At 37.6% G+C, this 15,003-nt stretch overlaps 1 protein-coding gene across 6 annotated transcripts; it reads left to right on the plus strand.

The window, feature by feature from the left end:
* The first annotated feature begins 908 nt into the window (after nt 1–908).
* LOC133290930 (2-alkenal reductase (NADP(+)-dependent)-like) lies at nt 909–12,166 on the plus strand. Of its 6 annotated transcripts, XM_061489088.1 has the most exons (6): nt 909–949; nt 9,681–9,864; nt 10,389–10,566; nt 10,975–11,141; nt 11,586–11,668; nt 11,788–12,166. In XM_061489088.1, the coding sequence occupies exons 1-6, from the start codon at nt 909–911 to the stop codon at nt 12,164–12,166; spliced, it is 1,032 nt and encodes a 343-aa protein (XP_061345072.1). The 6 variants fall into 6 exon arrangements, with proteins under 6 accessions (XP_061345072.1, XP_061345074.1, XP_061345076.1 ...); XM_061489090.1 differs by lacking the exon at nt 909–949 and having other exon boundaries at nt 9,667–9,864; XM_061489092.1 differs by lacking the exon at nt 909–949 and having other exon boundaries at nt 9,667–9,864; nt 11,601–11,668.
* Nucleotides 12,167–15,003: the final 2,837 nt, after the last annotated feature.

Here is a 15,003-nt window from a genome sequence, read left to right on the forward strand (position 1 = left end):
TTGGATATGTCATGTTTATTTATGACTGGAGTTGTATTATTGTATCAGGACATGTCTGATCTACGTGTTATAGTTCCACGACTTAATACATTATTTACATTATGAGGTTATTCAGTTAGTTATTAATTACAGTTTACATACAGGCGGTTTTTGAAAAATATTTACTAAGTTGATATGAATGAATCATAATTGAAAATTTTTAGCTTCCGCATTTATTAAGCTGCGCTTATTACCATTTATATGTTTAATACACCGGATGCACACAGGGTATTACATTTTATGGTATTAGAGCACTTTCTAGAGAAAAAGTCTGTATGTATTGCAATAACTTAAGATACCTTGTTGTGTGATCTATCTTATGAGTTTCTGTTAGGTTTTGCTGTGATAATGCATACATGACCACATTGTGTGGGCCTGATCAACTTATCCTTTGTGTAACATGTGTAGAGTTATGGCACCTCCTAGGAGAACTCAGGAGACGAGCGAGGGTCAGTCTGATACTATCCTTACTGCATTAGCTGAGATGCAGGCGGCTAGACAAGCCGATCAGAAGGCCACTAGAGCGGCCAACCAGGCTATGTACTTGAGGAAAACTGACTGGAGAATATGACTACGATGAGGGTCATATTAGAGGAGATGAGGACTGGTCTTAATGATGGCCAACATCCTCCACCACCACCACCACCGCCTCCACCTAGTCACCAGGATGGGAATGGAGGAGGAGGGACGCACATTCCTGAGGATAATGTTCAGAGTCACATGGAGGATGTTAGTCACCTTACGAGGATAATGCAACCTTACTATAAGCCCGTGGAAGATCAGGAGACGAGAGACCGTCGGCTGAATGCTTTCTGCAAGCACAAGTCAACTTCGTTTGATGGATCCTATGATCCTATCATTGCAGCTAGATGGCTCCAAGCCTTGGACAAGATATTCAAGGTGATGTAGTGTAATGATTCACATAAGTTGATGTTTTCCACCTACATGCTTGAGGAAGATGCACATAAGTGGTGGATGAACACCTCTCAGGCGTATGAGATGCAGGGTCATGTGATTACTTGGCTATTCTTTGAGGAGCTGTCTCTCGTCGGTTGCCAGGGTTGCAGCGGTTCAGACGACCCCTCTACATATGGTTCCTGTTCCACCTACAGCGACACCCGTTGTACCTCCAGCTGTGGGACGTGTGTACACTCTTGATTCTCCGAACCTAGTGAAAGGTATTTTTTCCATTGGTGGTTGTGATATAGATGTGTTGTTTGACTTCAGAACTACACATTCTTTTGGATCAACTCAAGGGTGCTTGCATATACTCGAAGATTGATCTTCGGTCCGGATACCATCAAATCTGGGTTAAGTAGGAGGATATTCCCAAAATTACATTTCGTTTGAGATACGGTCATTATGAGTATTTGGTGATCCCATTTGGACTCACCAATGCACCAGGAGTATTCATGGATTACATGAACTGTATTCATTGACGACATATTGATTTACTCCAACAGCAATGAGGAACATTTGAGGATTGTATTGCAGGTGCTTAAGGAAAAGAAACTTTATACAAAGGCTTCAAAGTGTGAGTTTGGGCTCACTTCAGTGAAATTTCTTAGGCATGTGATCACCGCAAGAGGAGTGGTAGTGGACCCGAACAAAATAAAGGCAGTATTGGATTGGGAGAGACCCAAGACAGTTACAAAAGTAAGGAGTTTCTTGGGATTGGCAGGCTACTATAGGAGGTTCATTGAGGGATTCTCCAAGATGGTGTTTCCATTTACTCGTGTTACCCGGAAGGAGACTCCATTCGTGTGGCCTTACGAGTGTGAGGAATGCTTTCAGGAGTTGAAGGAGAGATTAACAACTGCACCAGTGTTGATCCTTCCTGATCCTGTAGAGCAGTTTGAGCTATATTGCGATGCTTCTAAGAAGGGGCTAGGTTGTGTGTTGATGCAAACTTGTAGAATTGTTGCTTATGCTTCAAGGAAGTTAAAGCCTCAAGAGGAGAACTACCCGACTCATGATCTGGAGTTGGTTGCTATTGTTTTTGCCTTTAAAATTTGGAGGCATTACCTGCATGCAATGAAATTTGTGGTGTTCAGCGATCATAAGAGTTTGAAGTATCTTTTTTATCAGAAGGAGCTGAATATGAGACAGAGAATATGGATGGAATTTCTCAAGGACTATGACTTAGAGCTGAAGTAGCACCCAAGCAAGGCCAATGTGGTAGCTGATGCTTTGAGTCAGAAATCCGTGAGTTTATCCAGTTTAATGTTTAATTATTTTGATGTGATTGAGAAGTTTCGAGACTTGAAAGTGACCTCTTTGTTTGAGGGTACACTTCTAGAGGTGGAAACTGTGAGAGTTGAAAATGAGTTGATGGATAAGATGAAAAAGTCGCAAGTGGAATGAGAATGCCTTGGTTATATGAAGAACCAGAGGGTGTGTCTTGGAATGATCAAGGGTTGTTATTTCAGGATATGATTGTGGTACAAAGAAGTTCATTGATGGATAAGGTGATGTCAGAGGCTCATAAGGGCCTATTCACTATCCACTCTGGGGCTACAAAGATGTACCATGACTCAAAGAAAAACTTCTTATGGTCCGGGCATGAAGAAAGATATAGCAATCTATGTGTCCAAGTGTTTGATATGTCAGAAAATGAAGATTGAGCACCAGAAACTATTTGGAGTTGTGGAAGAGGATTATACAGGTAACCTCTTGGTATTGGGGTTTGATCTCCTTGTGTGTTCCATCATGCCCGTTGAGGGTAATGGTAGGAAGTGTATGTAAATAATATAGGATAACATGTTCATGCATATTGTATTTGTGGTGGTATATAGGATGTACCGTGTCTCTGGCCAGTAGACTGTTTGCCTTCGGGCGTTACAGACTTCCACTGGATAAGTCTCCGTGAGGGAGTTCCAGTTGACCTGGGGTCGTGGTGTGTGATACGGATAGGAGCACACTAGAAAGTCTCAGGTGGATATGGATGGAGGGTGCCTTGGTTTGATGTTCTGGGGACAAGCCTTGGTTTTAAACCCGTAGGCTTATATGCCGAGCCAATAGGCTGGACGTTGCGTGGTTTTGGCATTGACCATTCCAGTTTCGTCGTATTTTTGTACCCCTATGCTCCCCTATTTCACTAAATCTCTTGCTTTATCTGATTTTCAGATGTTATGTTATGTTATTTATATGCAGCGAAGTGAGTCATTGGGCGGAGTATTCTCCAAAACCTCTGGGTTACTGAGATATATTCGTATATCTCACCCCTCTTTGGGGACTTTATTTCAGGAGGTAGCAGTGGTGTTAGAGCGGCGGACAAGAAGCCCGTAGGCTGAGTTGGAGGATTTCTATGTATTTTGCATTTTGGTGGCCATTGGGCCTACGCTAGACTTAGGGCATGAACATTGTATATGGATTTAGGATGAGGTATATTGTCATATTTGTTCATGCCATCTTTTTCCTAAGTCTAGTTGCATATGTATTAAGTTGTATTTGGAGAATTGTAAATTGTAATATGTCATTTGGAGGAATTGTGAATTGTATATGAAGACTTGATGTAATATAAAAGTATGTAATATGAGGAAAGGGCAATAGGCCTATTCTAGGATGTGAATGATAATTTATGATTTAAAGAATGCATGTAATTGGACCTTGTGATTGAAACAAGTTAAATTGAGAAAGTAAGCATGATTTACGTATGTTGATTAAATTGGATATAAACTGTGAAGGCTTGTAAGAGCACCAAGGCATTGCTGGTCCTTGTGTTCCACCCAATGATTATTAGGTACAAATTGAGGTTAGAAAACACTGTTGTAAATTTGGGATTTATTGAAAAAACAAAGGAAACTCTAGCGAATTTTTTAGAAATTGGCAGAATTTAGGCTAACTTTGGGAGAGCATAACTCCCTCCATAGAGGTACGATAGGGACGTGCCATATGTCGTTTTAAAGCTTGAGATGTCCGCTATCTTGTGGTAAAATTTGGGATTTTTATAGGTTGGGCGTCGGCCTATAGAAGGCAGTGAACACATACTGCCCATTTGGTTACTGCACATGTGGCATATATGGTGCGAGATTGGGAAAATTATTCCTGCTTCGTTTCTTGGTTAAATTAGGTGTATGATATGTCAAATTGAATCTTGAGGTGTCTAGTTTGTTGTATAAAAATTTGCGAGCAATTGATTGAGTTGATTTTCCAGAATAATTGATTGAGTGAAGGCTGTTTGGAGCTGTTTTGGGGTTGGCTTGCAGATTTGCTTGTCCAACTTCAAACGGCGATATCCGGAGCAAACGAGAAATTTATAACTCTTGTAATAGCTTCCTATAAAGGTAATTAAGTCTAGAATAACATAATAAAAGATGATAGTCTTGTCGTATGCGGTTTGTCCGTAGAAAATTAAAGACCGAACCATGTTCGGATAGGTAGAAAACGTAAAAGTGAGATTTTAGCTAAGTGGGTTTATGGGAACCCCTTAGTGACTTGAGAGATGTAATATATGTTATAAAAGTAGTTTAAATAATTAGTTTGCAAAGTGTTTACAGTTGCGGTCACAGCTTTTAATTATTACGCTTTTTATGATTTTAAATGCTCGCGTAATAAACGGAAAAAGTTTACTCGCATTTTTATAATGAATTGTTGTGGTTGTAACTGCGCTTAATATCATAATTAATGTTAACAATACCAGTGTACAACGAGCTGTTTCAACGTACGTAATCCCTACCTTTTATTCTTTGGCTAGTAGGATGCATACACACATGACATGGATATATGATGCATTGGACATATTTTGCTATTACATTGTCGTTACTATTTTAAAACTTAAATTGCTCATGTAAGTGAGCTTGCGGTAGAGATATCATTGATGACCCCTTGTCTTACTGAGATTTATCTTTTGAGATCTCACCCCGTGTGGGGAAAATTTTCAGGTATAGGTACTTCTGGGGTTGATACCTCTAGCGGCAAGAGGCCAGAGTTGAGTTAAGGTGATGCATGCACCTTGCCATATTATCATGATTTATGTCTTGTTGTTAAGTTTTATGGCCACTGTATATGAGACATGATTTGCTGTTTATGTTGTTTTTTTGTGAGCATAGGGTTGTCCATGCCACATTGGAATAAGCTGTTTTATCCAGACTGAGTTGTATTATTGTATTAGGACATGTCCGGTCTATGTGTTGTACTTTCATGACTTGATACATTATTTATGAGATGAGGTTATTCAGTGTAGTTATTTATTGCAATTCACATACAGGCGGCTTTTGAAAATGGATTAAGTGAATCCACTTGATAAATTGATTATGTATCCTAATTGGAAAAATTTAACTTCCGCTTTATTTAGCTGTGCTTATTACCATTATATGTTTAATACACTGGGTGCACACGAGGTGTTACGCACGGCCATGCTAGCATGGCTTCCCTCATTTTCAAATCTTAGGAGGAATTGTATTTGGAAATGAATATGACTTCTACACTATTTGTTTACTTGATACTTATAATTTAATATCCCATTTTAACATGGTCGCATTACTTTTTACTTGCAGTTCTAGATATGAAGGGACATCAAGATGAACAGCCAAGCTTCTTGGCAGCCTTGAAACGAGGAAAGAAGACCGCAGTTGTCAACTTGACAACCCGGAAAAGGAAAGCCCCTGATTTCAAGACCAAGAAACCTGTTGTTGGGGATAATTTCAATGGGACCCCTGCTGATAAAGATATCCCAGATTTTTAAAAAACTTTAACAACTACCAACCAGGCTCCTACTCCTCCATCTTCTTCTGGTCTCTCCAAAAATGTCGTTTGGCAGACTGGAGTTACCAATGTTTTTTGATGTTCAGTGCTTCTGAGTTGAGCTAGAGAAGTTAGTACTAGGCTATTTCAATAATGCCTTAAAGCAAATTAAAGTCCTCAATCCCGGCATCGAGCTCAACACTGATGATTTGCATCACATGCCTTCATTAGCAATGGAAAAATTGTCCCTCTTTCCCATCTCATGCAGAGAAAGTAACTCATCTAGAGGGAGGTCAGGATTAAGGAGGAGAGGAAGTAACCAAGGATTTTCCAAGGGTAGATAAACAAGTCAGTCAGACTGAGAAGCCCACATAGTGAAGAGCCGGGATGCTAGTCTTATTTTGTACTTTCAATTTTATTGGGGCCTTTGAGCCCGTTTTGAATTTGTAATGAATATTGTCGGATTATTACCCAGTCTTTTTCTATCAATATTTTCTTATGTTTAATTGCACTTGTGGATTTCGTGCCTTATCATTGATTTGTCCTGATGGTAATAAGGTTTCATGCACCTATACTTTAGGCTTGCCTTATAACTTAGATATATTTTTGAATATCTCTAGCAATATTAGGAAATTTTCCATAGCAAAATGGATTATCTCATTATATATATATATATATATATATATATATATATTAACTCAGATATGCATTTCGAGTACTATCGTTGACCTGGCCCTGGTCAAATACATTAAATGGATTCTGCATTTTTCTTTGTCATGTATTCTTTTTCATGACGCCTTTATTATTTAACTTAGCCTTTTGCAAAGTTCCTGTGAAAGTAAAAGCCTGACTCCTGAGAAGAAAAAGAAAGAAAATAAGGGCAAGAAAGAGGATTTTAATTATGATGAATTCCCACAAGCTGAGTTTGACTGCAATGTAATCAGTGGAGCTCTTGTGGAGGTGGAGATACTATGAATGCAAGAAAAAGTATCTCAGAGAGGTACTTTCAGTCAGAGATCGACCAAAGTTCAAGGAAGATCCCAGTAAATCGGATCCTCCTCTGCTATATTTCACTAAAGAAGATATGCAAGGTGTGCTACTAGGACATGAGATGGCCTGGTTATTACAAGAACCTTGGTTAATTGTCGGGTTAAAAAGATTTTTGTAGATGTCGGCAGCTATGCAGATATCATCCTTTGGGATGCTTTCAAAAGAATGAACTTAGATGAAGAAGATCTCAAGCCGTGCAAAACTACCCTGATAGCCTTTAACGGAGAAAAGACACCCCCTAAGGGATATATGGACCTCACATTGACTCTAGGAACAAAAGAGGCATTCAAATCGAAATGCGTAAGGTTCATTGTAGCCGACTTTCCCTCTCCGTACAATATAAACATAGGAAGGTTAACCTTGCATAGGTGGGACATGCTGGTTTCCACAGAAACATCAAAACCTGAAGATAGTGAGCAACAAAAATAAGATAATCACTATTCAGGGGGATCAAAAAGAATCATGACAGTATTATTTCGAAGCAGTCAAAGAAAATGAATATGGACATCTAGGTCCACCCCGAATTCGTCCGGGATATAATGCGGGGAAGCAGATAACCTCTCAACACTCAAGCAAACCAGTTAACATGGTTGAGTTGGACATGAGAGAAGAAGCTATCATTCCAATACCTGAGCCAGATGATGAATTGAAAGATCATTTCCAAATTTTTCCGAGTGCAAACTTGAATTTTGGCTGCTTCTTGCTCGTTGCAAAGTTCAACAAGAATTTTTCTCCAAAGTCTTCAAAGGATCCAAACGAATTAGTAGGCAGTGTTGAGAACCATATACAGGATACGATAGGCTCATCAATCCTCTGGATATACATATCTGTGTCGAAAGCATCTATGTGGACTTGTGGGTCCTGACTCCCATCATATTTCGGCAAGTGTGCCGAGTCAAACTCTTGAGGAAATGGGGCATTAATAATCTCTCCCGTGAAGGGACTATTATTGTACTTCCCTTTGCAATATTTCCTCTTGTATGCACCAGTTTCAACACGTCCTTGAATGTTATATGGAAATTGGGTATCCCAGTTATGATGCGTATCACCTCAGTTGCTCTCCATTTTTCTCCATGCTCTAGCATTCAGGGTAGGAAGTATCATATTCATATTGTGATTGGTGTATGGGTTGTAATCTTCACCATTGTTATTGATTCGGATCTGATGATTTGGGTTTATAGCTTCTCCAGTATTAGCTGCACCTTCGAGCTCAACAACAGCAACCTAGATTTGAGTGTCCCGTGTGATCCGTGTTTTGATTATTTCCATCTCGGAGATGAAGGTTTTCTCCCTGAATTTCCCTTTCATCTCGGATCTGACCTCCATCACGGCTTATACTCCTCGCCCACATTAAACGCTCCTCCATCTCTTGCATTATTCTCATATTTTCTTCTTGATATCTCCTAAAATCATCCTGTCGCTGGAGGTTGTTACGATTCTCCATATCCTCTATCTTCCTTATGATCGCAGCAAATGCGTTCTGGGCAAGGCGGGTATCTGGATCTACAGCTAGTGCAACGCGAGAAGCCACATCTGCAGGATTTAGGGGAGGATCCACAACTCGTTTTCGAGAAGCTAGTGTTTAGGCTGTGTCAGAGACGTCCTCACTTATGTGAACAATATCATAATCAACCTTATTCTCTAGTTGATGCTTATTCTGAGGTTGGTCTACTTCTTCCACCACAGGATCCTATGGAAGATTTGGATGTGGTGGCTGTTGACCGCTACTCCTTGTACGAACCGCAATTGTTACTTGTGATCGTCGGAATAATGAATTTATCGTTTCCCACATACGGCACCAATGTTCTGTTCTGAAGATAGAGATGTCTAGCCCAATAAGCTAATATGTTACTCTTGAATCTAGGTGCCCTCTCTAAGGTATCTATGAGTTAGATACCCTTGAGTCAAGTAGATCACAGTGCACTGAAGAAGAAGAATAGACAGCTTTCGCCAAAGGGGTGATGTGTATGCACAGTGACAGTATAACAGTAAAAAAGAGAGTGTACCCGTACCTGTAGGTTTTACCTCTTATTTATATAGTTTACTTGTGGGTATTGAATTCTGGACCTTCTATGCCTTTCCTAATGGCCTAAGCCCATGTATTATGCTGTCGTATTAGGATTGATATCTTTAATAGATATCATTTTTTAATTATATCTTATTTATATTTGAATTGTCCTTATTGGACTTAGCAATAAATTGGCCTCATATATGGGATCATAAAAATGTTTTGTTAAATAATTAATGAAATATGTGTTTTCTATAATAAATTTTTTTTTTAAATTTAAAAGTTAAAACACAATACAAAAATAAATTAGACTCGCACCACTAGGGTTAGCCTAGTGGTGTGGGGTGTGTGTTAAGAGTGTGTGTAGTGTAGGGTGCTGTGTTCAATTCCTTGTAAGCTCCAAAAAAAAAAAAAATTAGACTCATACATATTAATTAATGGCATGAGTGTTACCCAACTCAATTCACCCGAATTGTCGAGAAGATTGTAATAAATATAATCCACAAACATCATAGGAGAACAAACACATCTAGGCTTTCACATTCACGAATTTTTTTTAATACTACTGAGTGCGACTGCGATTCATTTTATAAACATGTGTAGTTTTAAAAAAGCGTTCCACATTCAGATGCGATCATGATGAAAAAAATAATTATAACTAAAAATTCGTTGCGCCTGTTTTCTGATTTGAACAAAACGGAAGAGCGACCCAACACGTTACCGCATACGACAATTGCTAATGACGCAAGCAATTACGTTTAGCCATTTGATTTTCCCATTTTAGCCCTTGCCATTCCCTCTGTATCTATAAAAGAGAGACTCACAACAACACGTGACAACAAAAACACGGTCAACTCTGAACTGAAACACAACCAAAGTGAAAGATGGCACAAATGAGAAACAAGCAAGTGATTCTAAGAGACTGTGTGTCTGGTTTTCCTAAGGAAACAGACATGAGCATTGTTGAAAGTACCTTAACTTTGAAGCTTCCAGAAGGTTCCAATGAGGTGCTGCTCAAGAATCTCTACTTCTCATGTGACCCTTACATGCTATTCCTCATGACCAACGTGGAACCTGGCTCTGTAAGTTATGCACTCCCTCTCTCCATTAGAAACCCTTTTGACTTTATTCGCAGCCAAGAACCATGATATGTTATTTGAGAGGATTTATTCCCATGATCCTTAAGAAAAACTCAAATAATTGAACACTTACTAATTTAAATTATAATTTTTTATCTTTGTCCCATCTTATGTATTATCCATATAATAATTAGTTAGAAGGGTTAAATATTAGAAGTTAAACTTCTAATCTTTGTCAAATATAGAAAGTTAAAATAATGTTCAACTTTCAAAGGCCTAAATTTAAAAGAAAAAAAATTTTCGTCATAAGAGGCTGCGGCATAAGAAAGGAATAGGTCAATTTTTTTGACTTTTCTTTTGAGAAAAACAGTTCGGAAATAAGAATGAATGCCATGGTTCAACGGGGTTGATGTGTTGTGAAGCTTCAATTGTGGGTAGATGCACTTTTTCTAACAATTTAGTATTGAAATTTGAAATTACATATTAGTCATAAATTTATGCACCTTCTAAGTGTTGAGTGATTACAGCCATTAATAGGATTTGGCGTAGCTAAAGTCCTGGAATCTGAACACAAAGATTATAAGAAAGGTGATTTAATATGGGGTTTGACTAAATTGGAAGAGTATAGCTTGGTCCCCTCAACTCAAATACAATTCAAAATTGAGCACACCGATGTCCCACTTTCCTACTATACTGGAATTCTTGGTAAGTATTCAACAGTTTTAATTTTTTTCAATTCTTAGTGAAGGATTCACTTTGATTCAAGTTTATAATAAATATATTGGAAAAATATTTGTCATTTTAAATGACACAACTTATATCATTTCACTCTCACAAAGAGGTGAGACTCATACCTTTTATTTGTCCACTCTCTCTCCTCCTTTATCTATTTTTTTCTCTCACTTAAAATGACACAACTTTAGATCCTTTAAAATGACACACACTTTTTCCAAATATATTTTACTATTTTATGTTTTCTTTTGTGAGTATACACTCTACTTCTTCATAATCAATCTAAGCAATCATGCAAAACTTATGTATGTTAGTTGCATATTTTTATGTCATTTTGATGTGCCTTTTGACCAGAGTTGTTATTTTATTATTTGAGGACAGGTATGCCAGGAATGACTGCTTATGCTGGATTCTTTGAATTAGGATCTCCCAAGAAAGGAGAGAATGTTTTTGTTTCAGCTGCTTCTGGTGCTGTTGGTCAACTTGTTGGGCAATTTGCTAAATTAACTGGTTGTTATGTTGTTGGAAGTGCTGGAAGTAAAGATAAGGTATTTGTCTAACTATTGTTGTTATATAAATTTGCATAAATGATAAATTAGCATCACCTATTTGTTACTTATCCTGCCATTCAATTTGCGAGGGTAGGGGTGAGTATCAGGTTGTATGCAATATCACCTTTACATTTTTGCAAACAAACTATTTTTCCGACTTAAACAGCGACCTTCTAGCCACAAGAAGCAACCTTATTGTTGTTCCAAAACTTGCCCTCACCCCAAAAATAAAAAATAAAGAAAAAGGAAAAATAACCATTTGAAATTTTGAAAAGAATTGTCATACACCAGCAATAGTACTTGTGTTTCCCAGTCTCGTAAATTTTGGAATGGGAACACATTGTTGTCAAAAAGTCATATTGGCTTCAGTTTCTATTTGCTGACTAGCAAAAAGTCATTAGTAATCATCCTTTCACTTGAATGTATGTGTTTTACAACTAGGTGGATCTGTTGAAGAACAAGTTAGGATTTGATGAAGCTTTTAACTACAAAGAAGAACCAGACCTCAATGCAACTTTGAAAAGGTCAATATTTAACCGTTTTGTGATAGAGAAATTTTAGTTTAATTTGTTTGTTGCTTAAGTTACTGCAACTAGTAAAACAAAACTCACTTGTGAATGTTGGATAACAATTTACAAATCAGATACTTTCCAGAAGGCATTGACATTTACTTTGACAATGTTGGGGGCAAAACACTTGATGCCGTACTTCTTAATATGAGAGTCCATGGACGCATACCTGTATGTGGAATGATCTCACAATATAATCTTGCTCAACCTGAAGGTGTAACAAATTTGACAAATCTCATGTCTAAGCGTGTTCGTATGCAAGGTTTTGTGTGGTCTGATTTCTATCATTTGTATCCTAAATTCTTAGAGTTTCTTCTGCCTCATATCAGAGAAGGAAAGGTTGTGTATGTTGAAGACATAGCCGAGGGCCTTGAAAATGGCCCTGCAGCTTTCGTTGGTTTGTTTAGTGGTCGTAATGTTGGCAAACAAGTGCTTGTTGTTGCTCGTGAATGAATGCAATTGCTTTTGTTATACATTATTGTCTTTTAAGTTTTTGTTCTGATTTTGTGTTAGAATATTGAGCATTATGTGTGTGGCTTTTGCCATCCAAATGTTAGTTTAAATGTATATCCCTCATGTGATACTTCGAGATAAAGCTTTTTGTATATGAAATTTTGTTATTTGTAAATTTCATGTCATGAAGAAGATGAGAATGATATGGAATTAATATTAAAGCTTTGTTCTTGAAATTAATTACTTACGGTTACTTATAAGCTTTGTAGATAGTTGCATCATTTTATTTTAATATTTGACTTATTAGGCGTATGTTTCAAATTGAAATCTACAAATCTTCACTCTTATACCACCAAGGTATGAGGATACAGTAGTTTGTAATGTTAAGGATGTAGATTTGCTAGATTATGTTGTAGCTAGTTTTATATACATCTTTTATTTCAAAAAAAAAAAAAAAAATTGTTAGTGATCTTGCTCGACTAAAACTGAATTAATTGAGCAATCAATAAATTTGTAAAGAAAAAAAAATGGTGTATCCAATTTGTGAGTTCCAAGTCTTTTCCGTCTTCATCATCAAGTTACTTGGTCCAATCTCATTATCATGTAAATAATGATGATGAGAATTACAAGTTATACATATGTGAATATGTGATTTTATTGGCTTGAAGTGGAATTCAAAGGGGGATGTTGATAGTATTGTATGTAGAGTAGTCTAGCGCAACGGATAAAGTCACACACATCATGTATTTTTGTACTCAATTATATAATAGTACCTCTGATGTGCGTCTAAGGCACACAGATTATGTAACACTCTGTATGCATCCGGATTTGTTATCATATTATGTTATTAAGCGCAGCTCAATTAAATACGGAAGCTAACTTTTTCTTTTCAATCATGACGTCATTATTATTAACCAAGTTGATTACTTAATCCTTTTTCAAAATAATGCCTGTATGTAAATTGCAATATAAACAACTACTGAAATACCTCATATATAATGTGTTTCTAGTCACATAACTACAACACGTAGACCATACATAATCCTGATAGTTTATACAACTTAAATCTAACTAAACAAGACATAATCAATGTGGCATGAACAATCCTCATGCTCACCAAATAAGGTGTAACACCCTGTATGCATCTGGTTTGTTATCATGTCATCGTATTAAGCAGCGCTTAATTAAAAATGCGGAATAACTTTTTACTTTCAATTATGACGTCATTATCATTAACCAAGTTGATTATTAAATCCTCTTTCAAAATATTGCCTGTATGTAATTGCAATTAAACAACTAACTGAAATACCTCATTATATAAATAATAACTGTGTCTTTAGTCACAGAACTACAACACGTAGACCAGACCACATCCTGATGATTTATACAACTCAAGTCTAACTAAGCGAAGCATAATCAAATGTGGCATGGACAATCCCCATGCTCACCAAATAAGGCAACAAGCCAACCCAAGTCTCATCTCAATAAACCATAAAATAAAGCTAAACGTAAGCAGCATGTACTCACATCAGCATAAGCATATAAGCAACGGTCAACTAAGCTTCAGCCTCTGCCGCCCGAGGTCTCAACCTCCGAGTTACTTGAACCTAAAAATGTGCCCCAAACGTGGGGTGAGATCTCTAAACAGAAATCTTAGTAAGGCAAGCCTCAAGCATCTATCCACCCCAAGCTCACTTACATGTGCAATATAAGTTCTAAAAGCAGTAAAACAGTATAAGTTCCAAAATCAGTGCAATGCAACAGATAATCATGTCATGTGTGTTAACTATTCTACTGATTAGAGAAATGCAGGATTTACATACGTCTATCACCCACACTTAGTGCAAGACACTACTTGCACCCACCCACAGAGTCACCCTATTGTATGTCTCCTACATATTCAGGCTTACCGTCTAGGTGGCACAAACACATGCATATCATGAAGCACTTGCACATAACAACTCAACAGCATTTCAACATCAATACATGAAAACACATCATGCATATAAACCATTCCCCATGGGGTATGGTGGAACCAACAATGGCTAAACCGAGGACACAAAAGCTTACCTCGCAAGCTAACTATCCAACACAAGAGTCCAACCAAGCTCAAAGTCCACAAACAGCAGAATCACAATCTGTTTTAGACCAGCAATCATATCAACATTCATCTTCTAATAATTCAAGACACAACAACAATGTTTTCTTCTTCATTTCATGTCTTTAGGCTTATCACAAAGCCATAAGCCCTTAATCACTTTGATTCTGAGTTAGTTAATTATTACAGAAGTTCAACTTAACTAATCAGGGGTCCATAAGCCCATAATACGGTTCTGTCTGAAAAGAACCGTCACTGTCTCAAAATTCCCAGAATATCCGGATATTTGTCGGGGCCATATCCGGATATCATATCCGGATATCTCCAACCCTATATCCGGATATTAATATTCGGATATCATATCCGGATATTTCGCGACAGAATGCAGTTTCTGCATTTCGCGAGATATCACTCCCAAAGATCCATTTTTAAGACTTTTAAACGTCAAAGCACGCATCTTTAAGCCTCTTTAGACTAGTTATCATGTTGGTTACTTGTTCATCTTATTAAACATGCCAAGGCTTCATTTTTAACTAAGGAAACTCATGATCAAAGGTTCAAGAACATACCCAAGGCACAAAACAGAGGCTAATGGTACACTTGGAGCTCTCCTATCAGCTCCAAAGGTCTGCTACAATGGGAGCACAAAAATGAGTAACAAGATTGGCCCTTTCTTCACAAAGCTCACCACTTGGAGCTCTCACAACCTAGGAAATGGTTCCCTCCTCACTTAGTCATG

The sequence above is a fragment of the Gastrolobium bilobum genome, unplaced genomic scaffold (assembly GCF_033153095.1).
Source record: "Gastrolobium bilobum isolate Gb01-03AN ecotype WA unplaced genomic scaffold, APGP_CSIRO_Gbil_v1 utg33396, whole genome shotgun sequence".
In the NCBI taxonomy this organism is placed as follows: Eukaryota; Viridiplantae; Streptophyta; class Magnoliopsida; order Fabales; family Fabaceae; genus Gastrolobium; species Gastrolobium bilobum.

Coding starts and splice junctions, on each gene's coding strand:
- LOC133290930 (XM_061489088.1), top strand. CDS start 909: ATGGCTCCAAGCCTTGGACAAGATATTCAAGGTGATGTAGT. Junction 11,142..11,585: donor GTGCTGGAAGTAAAGATAAG/GTATTTGTCTAA, acceptor TTTTACAACTAG/GTGGATCTGTTGAAGAACAA. Junction 11,669..11,787: donor CTCAATGCAACTTTGAAAAG/GTCAATATTTAA, acceptor TTTACAAATCAG/ATACTTTCCAGAAGGCATTG.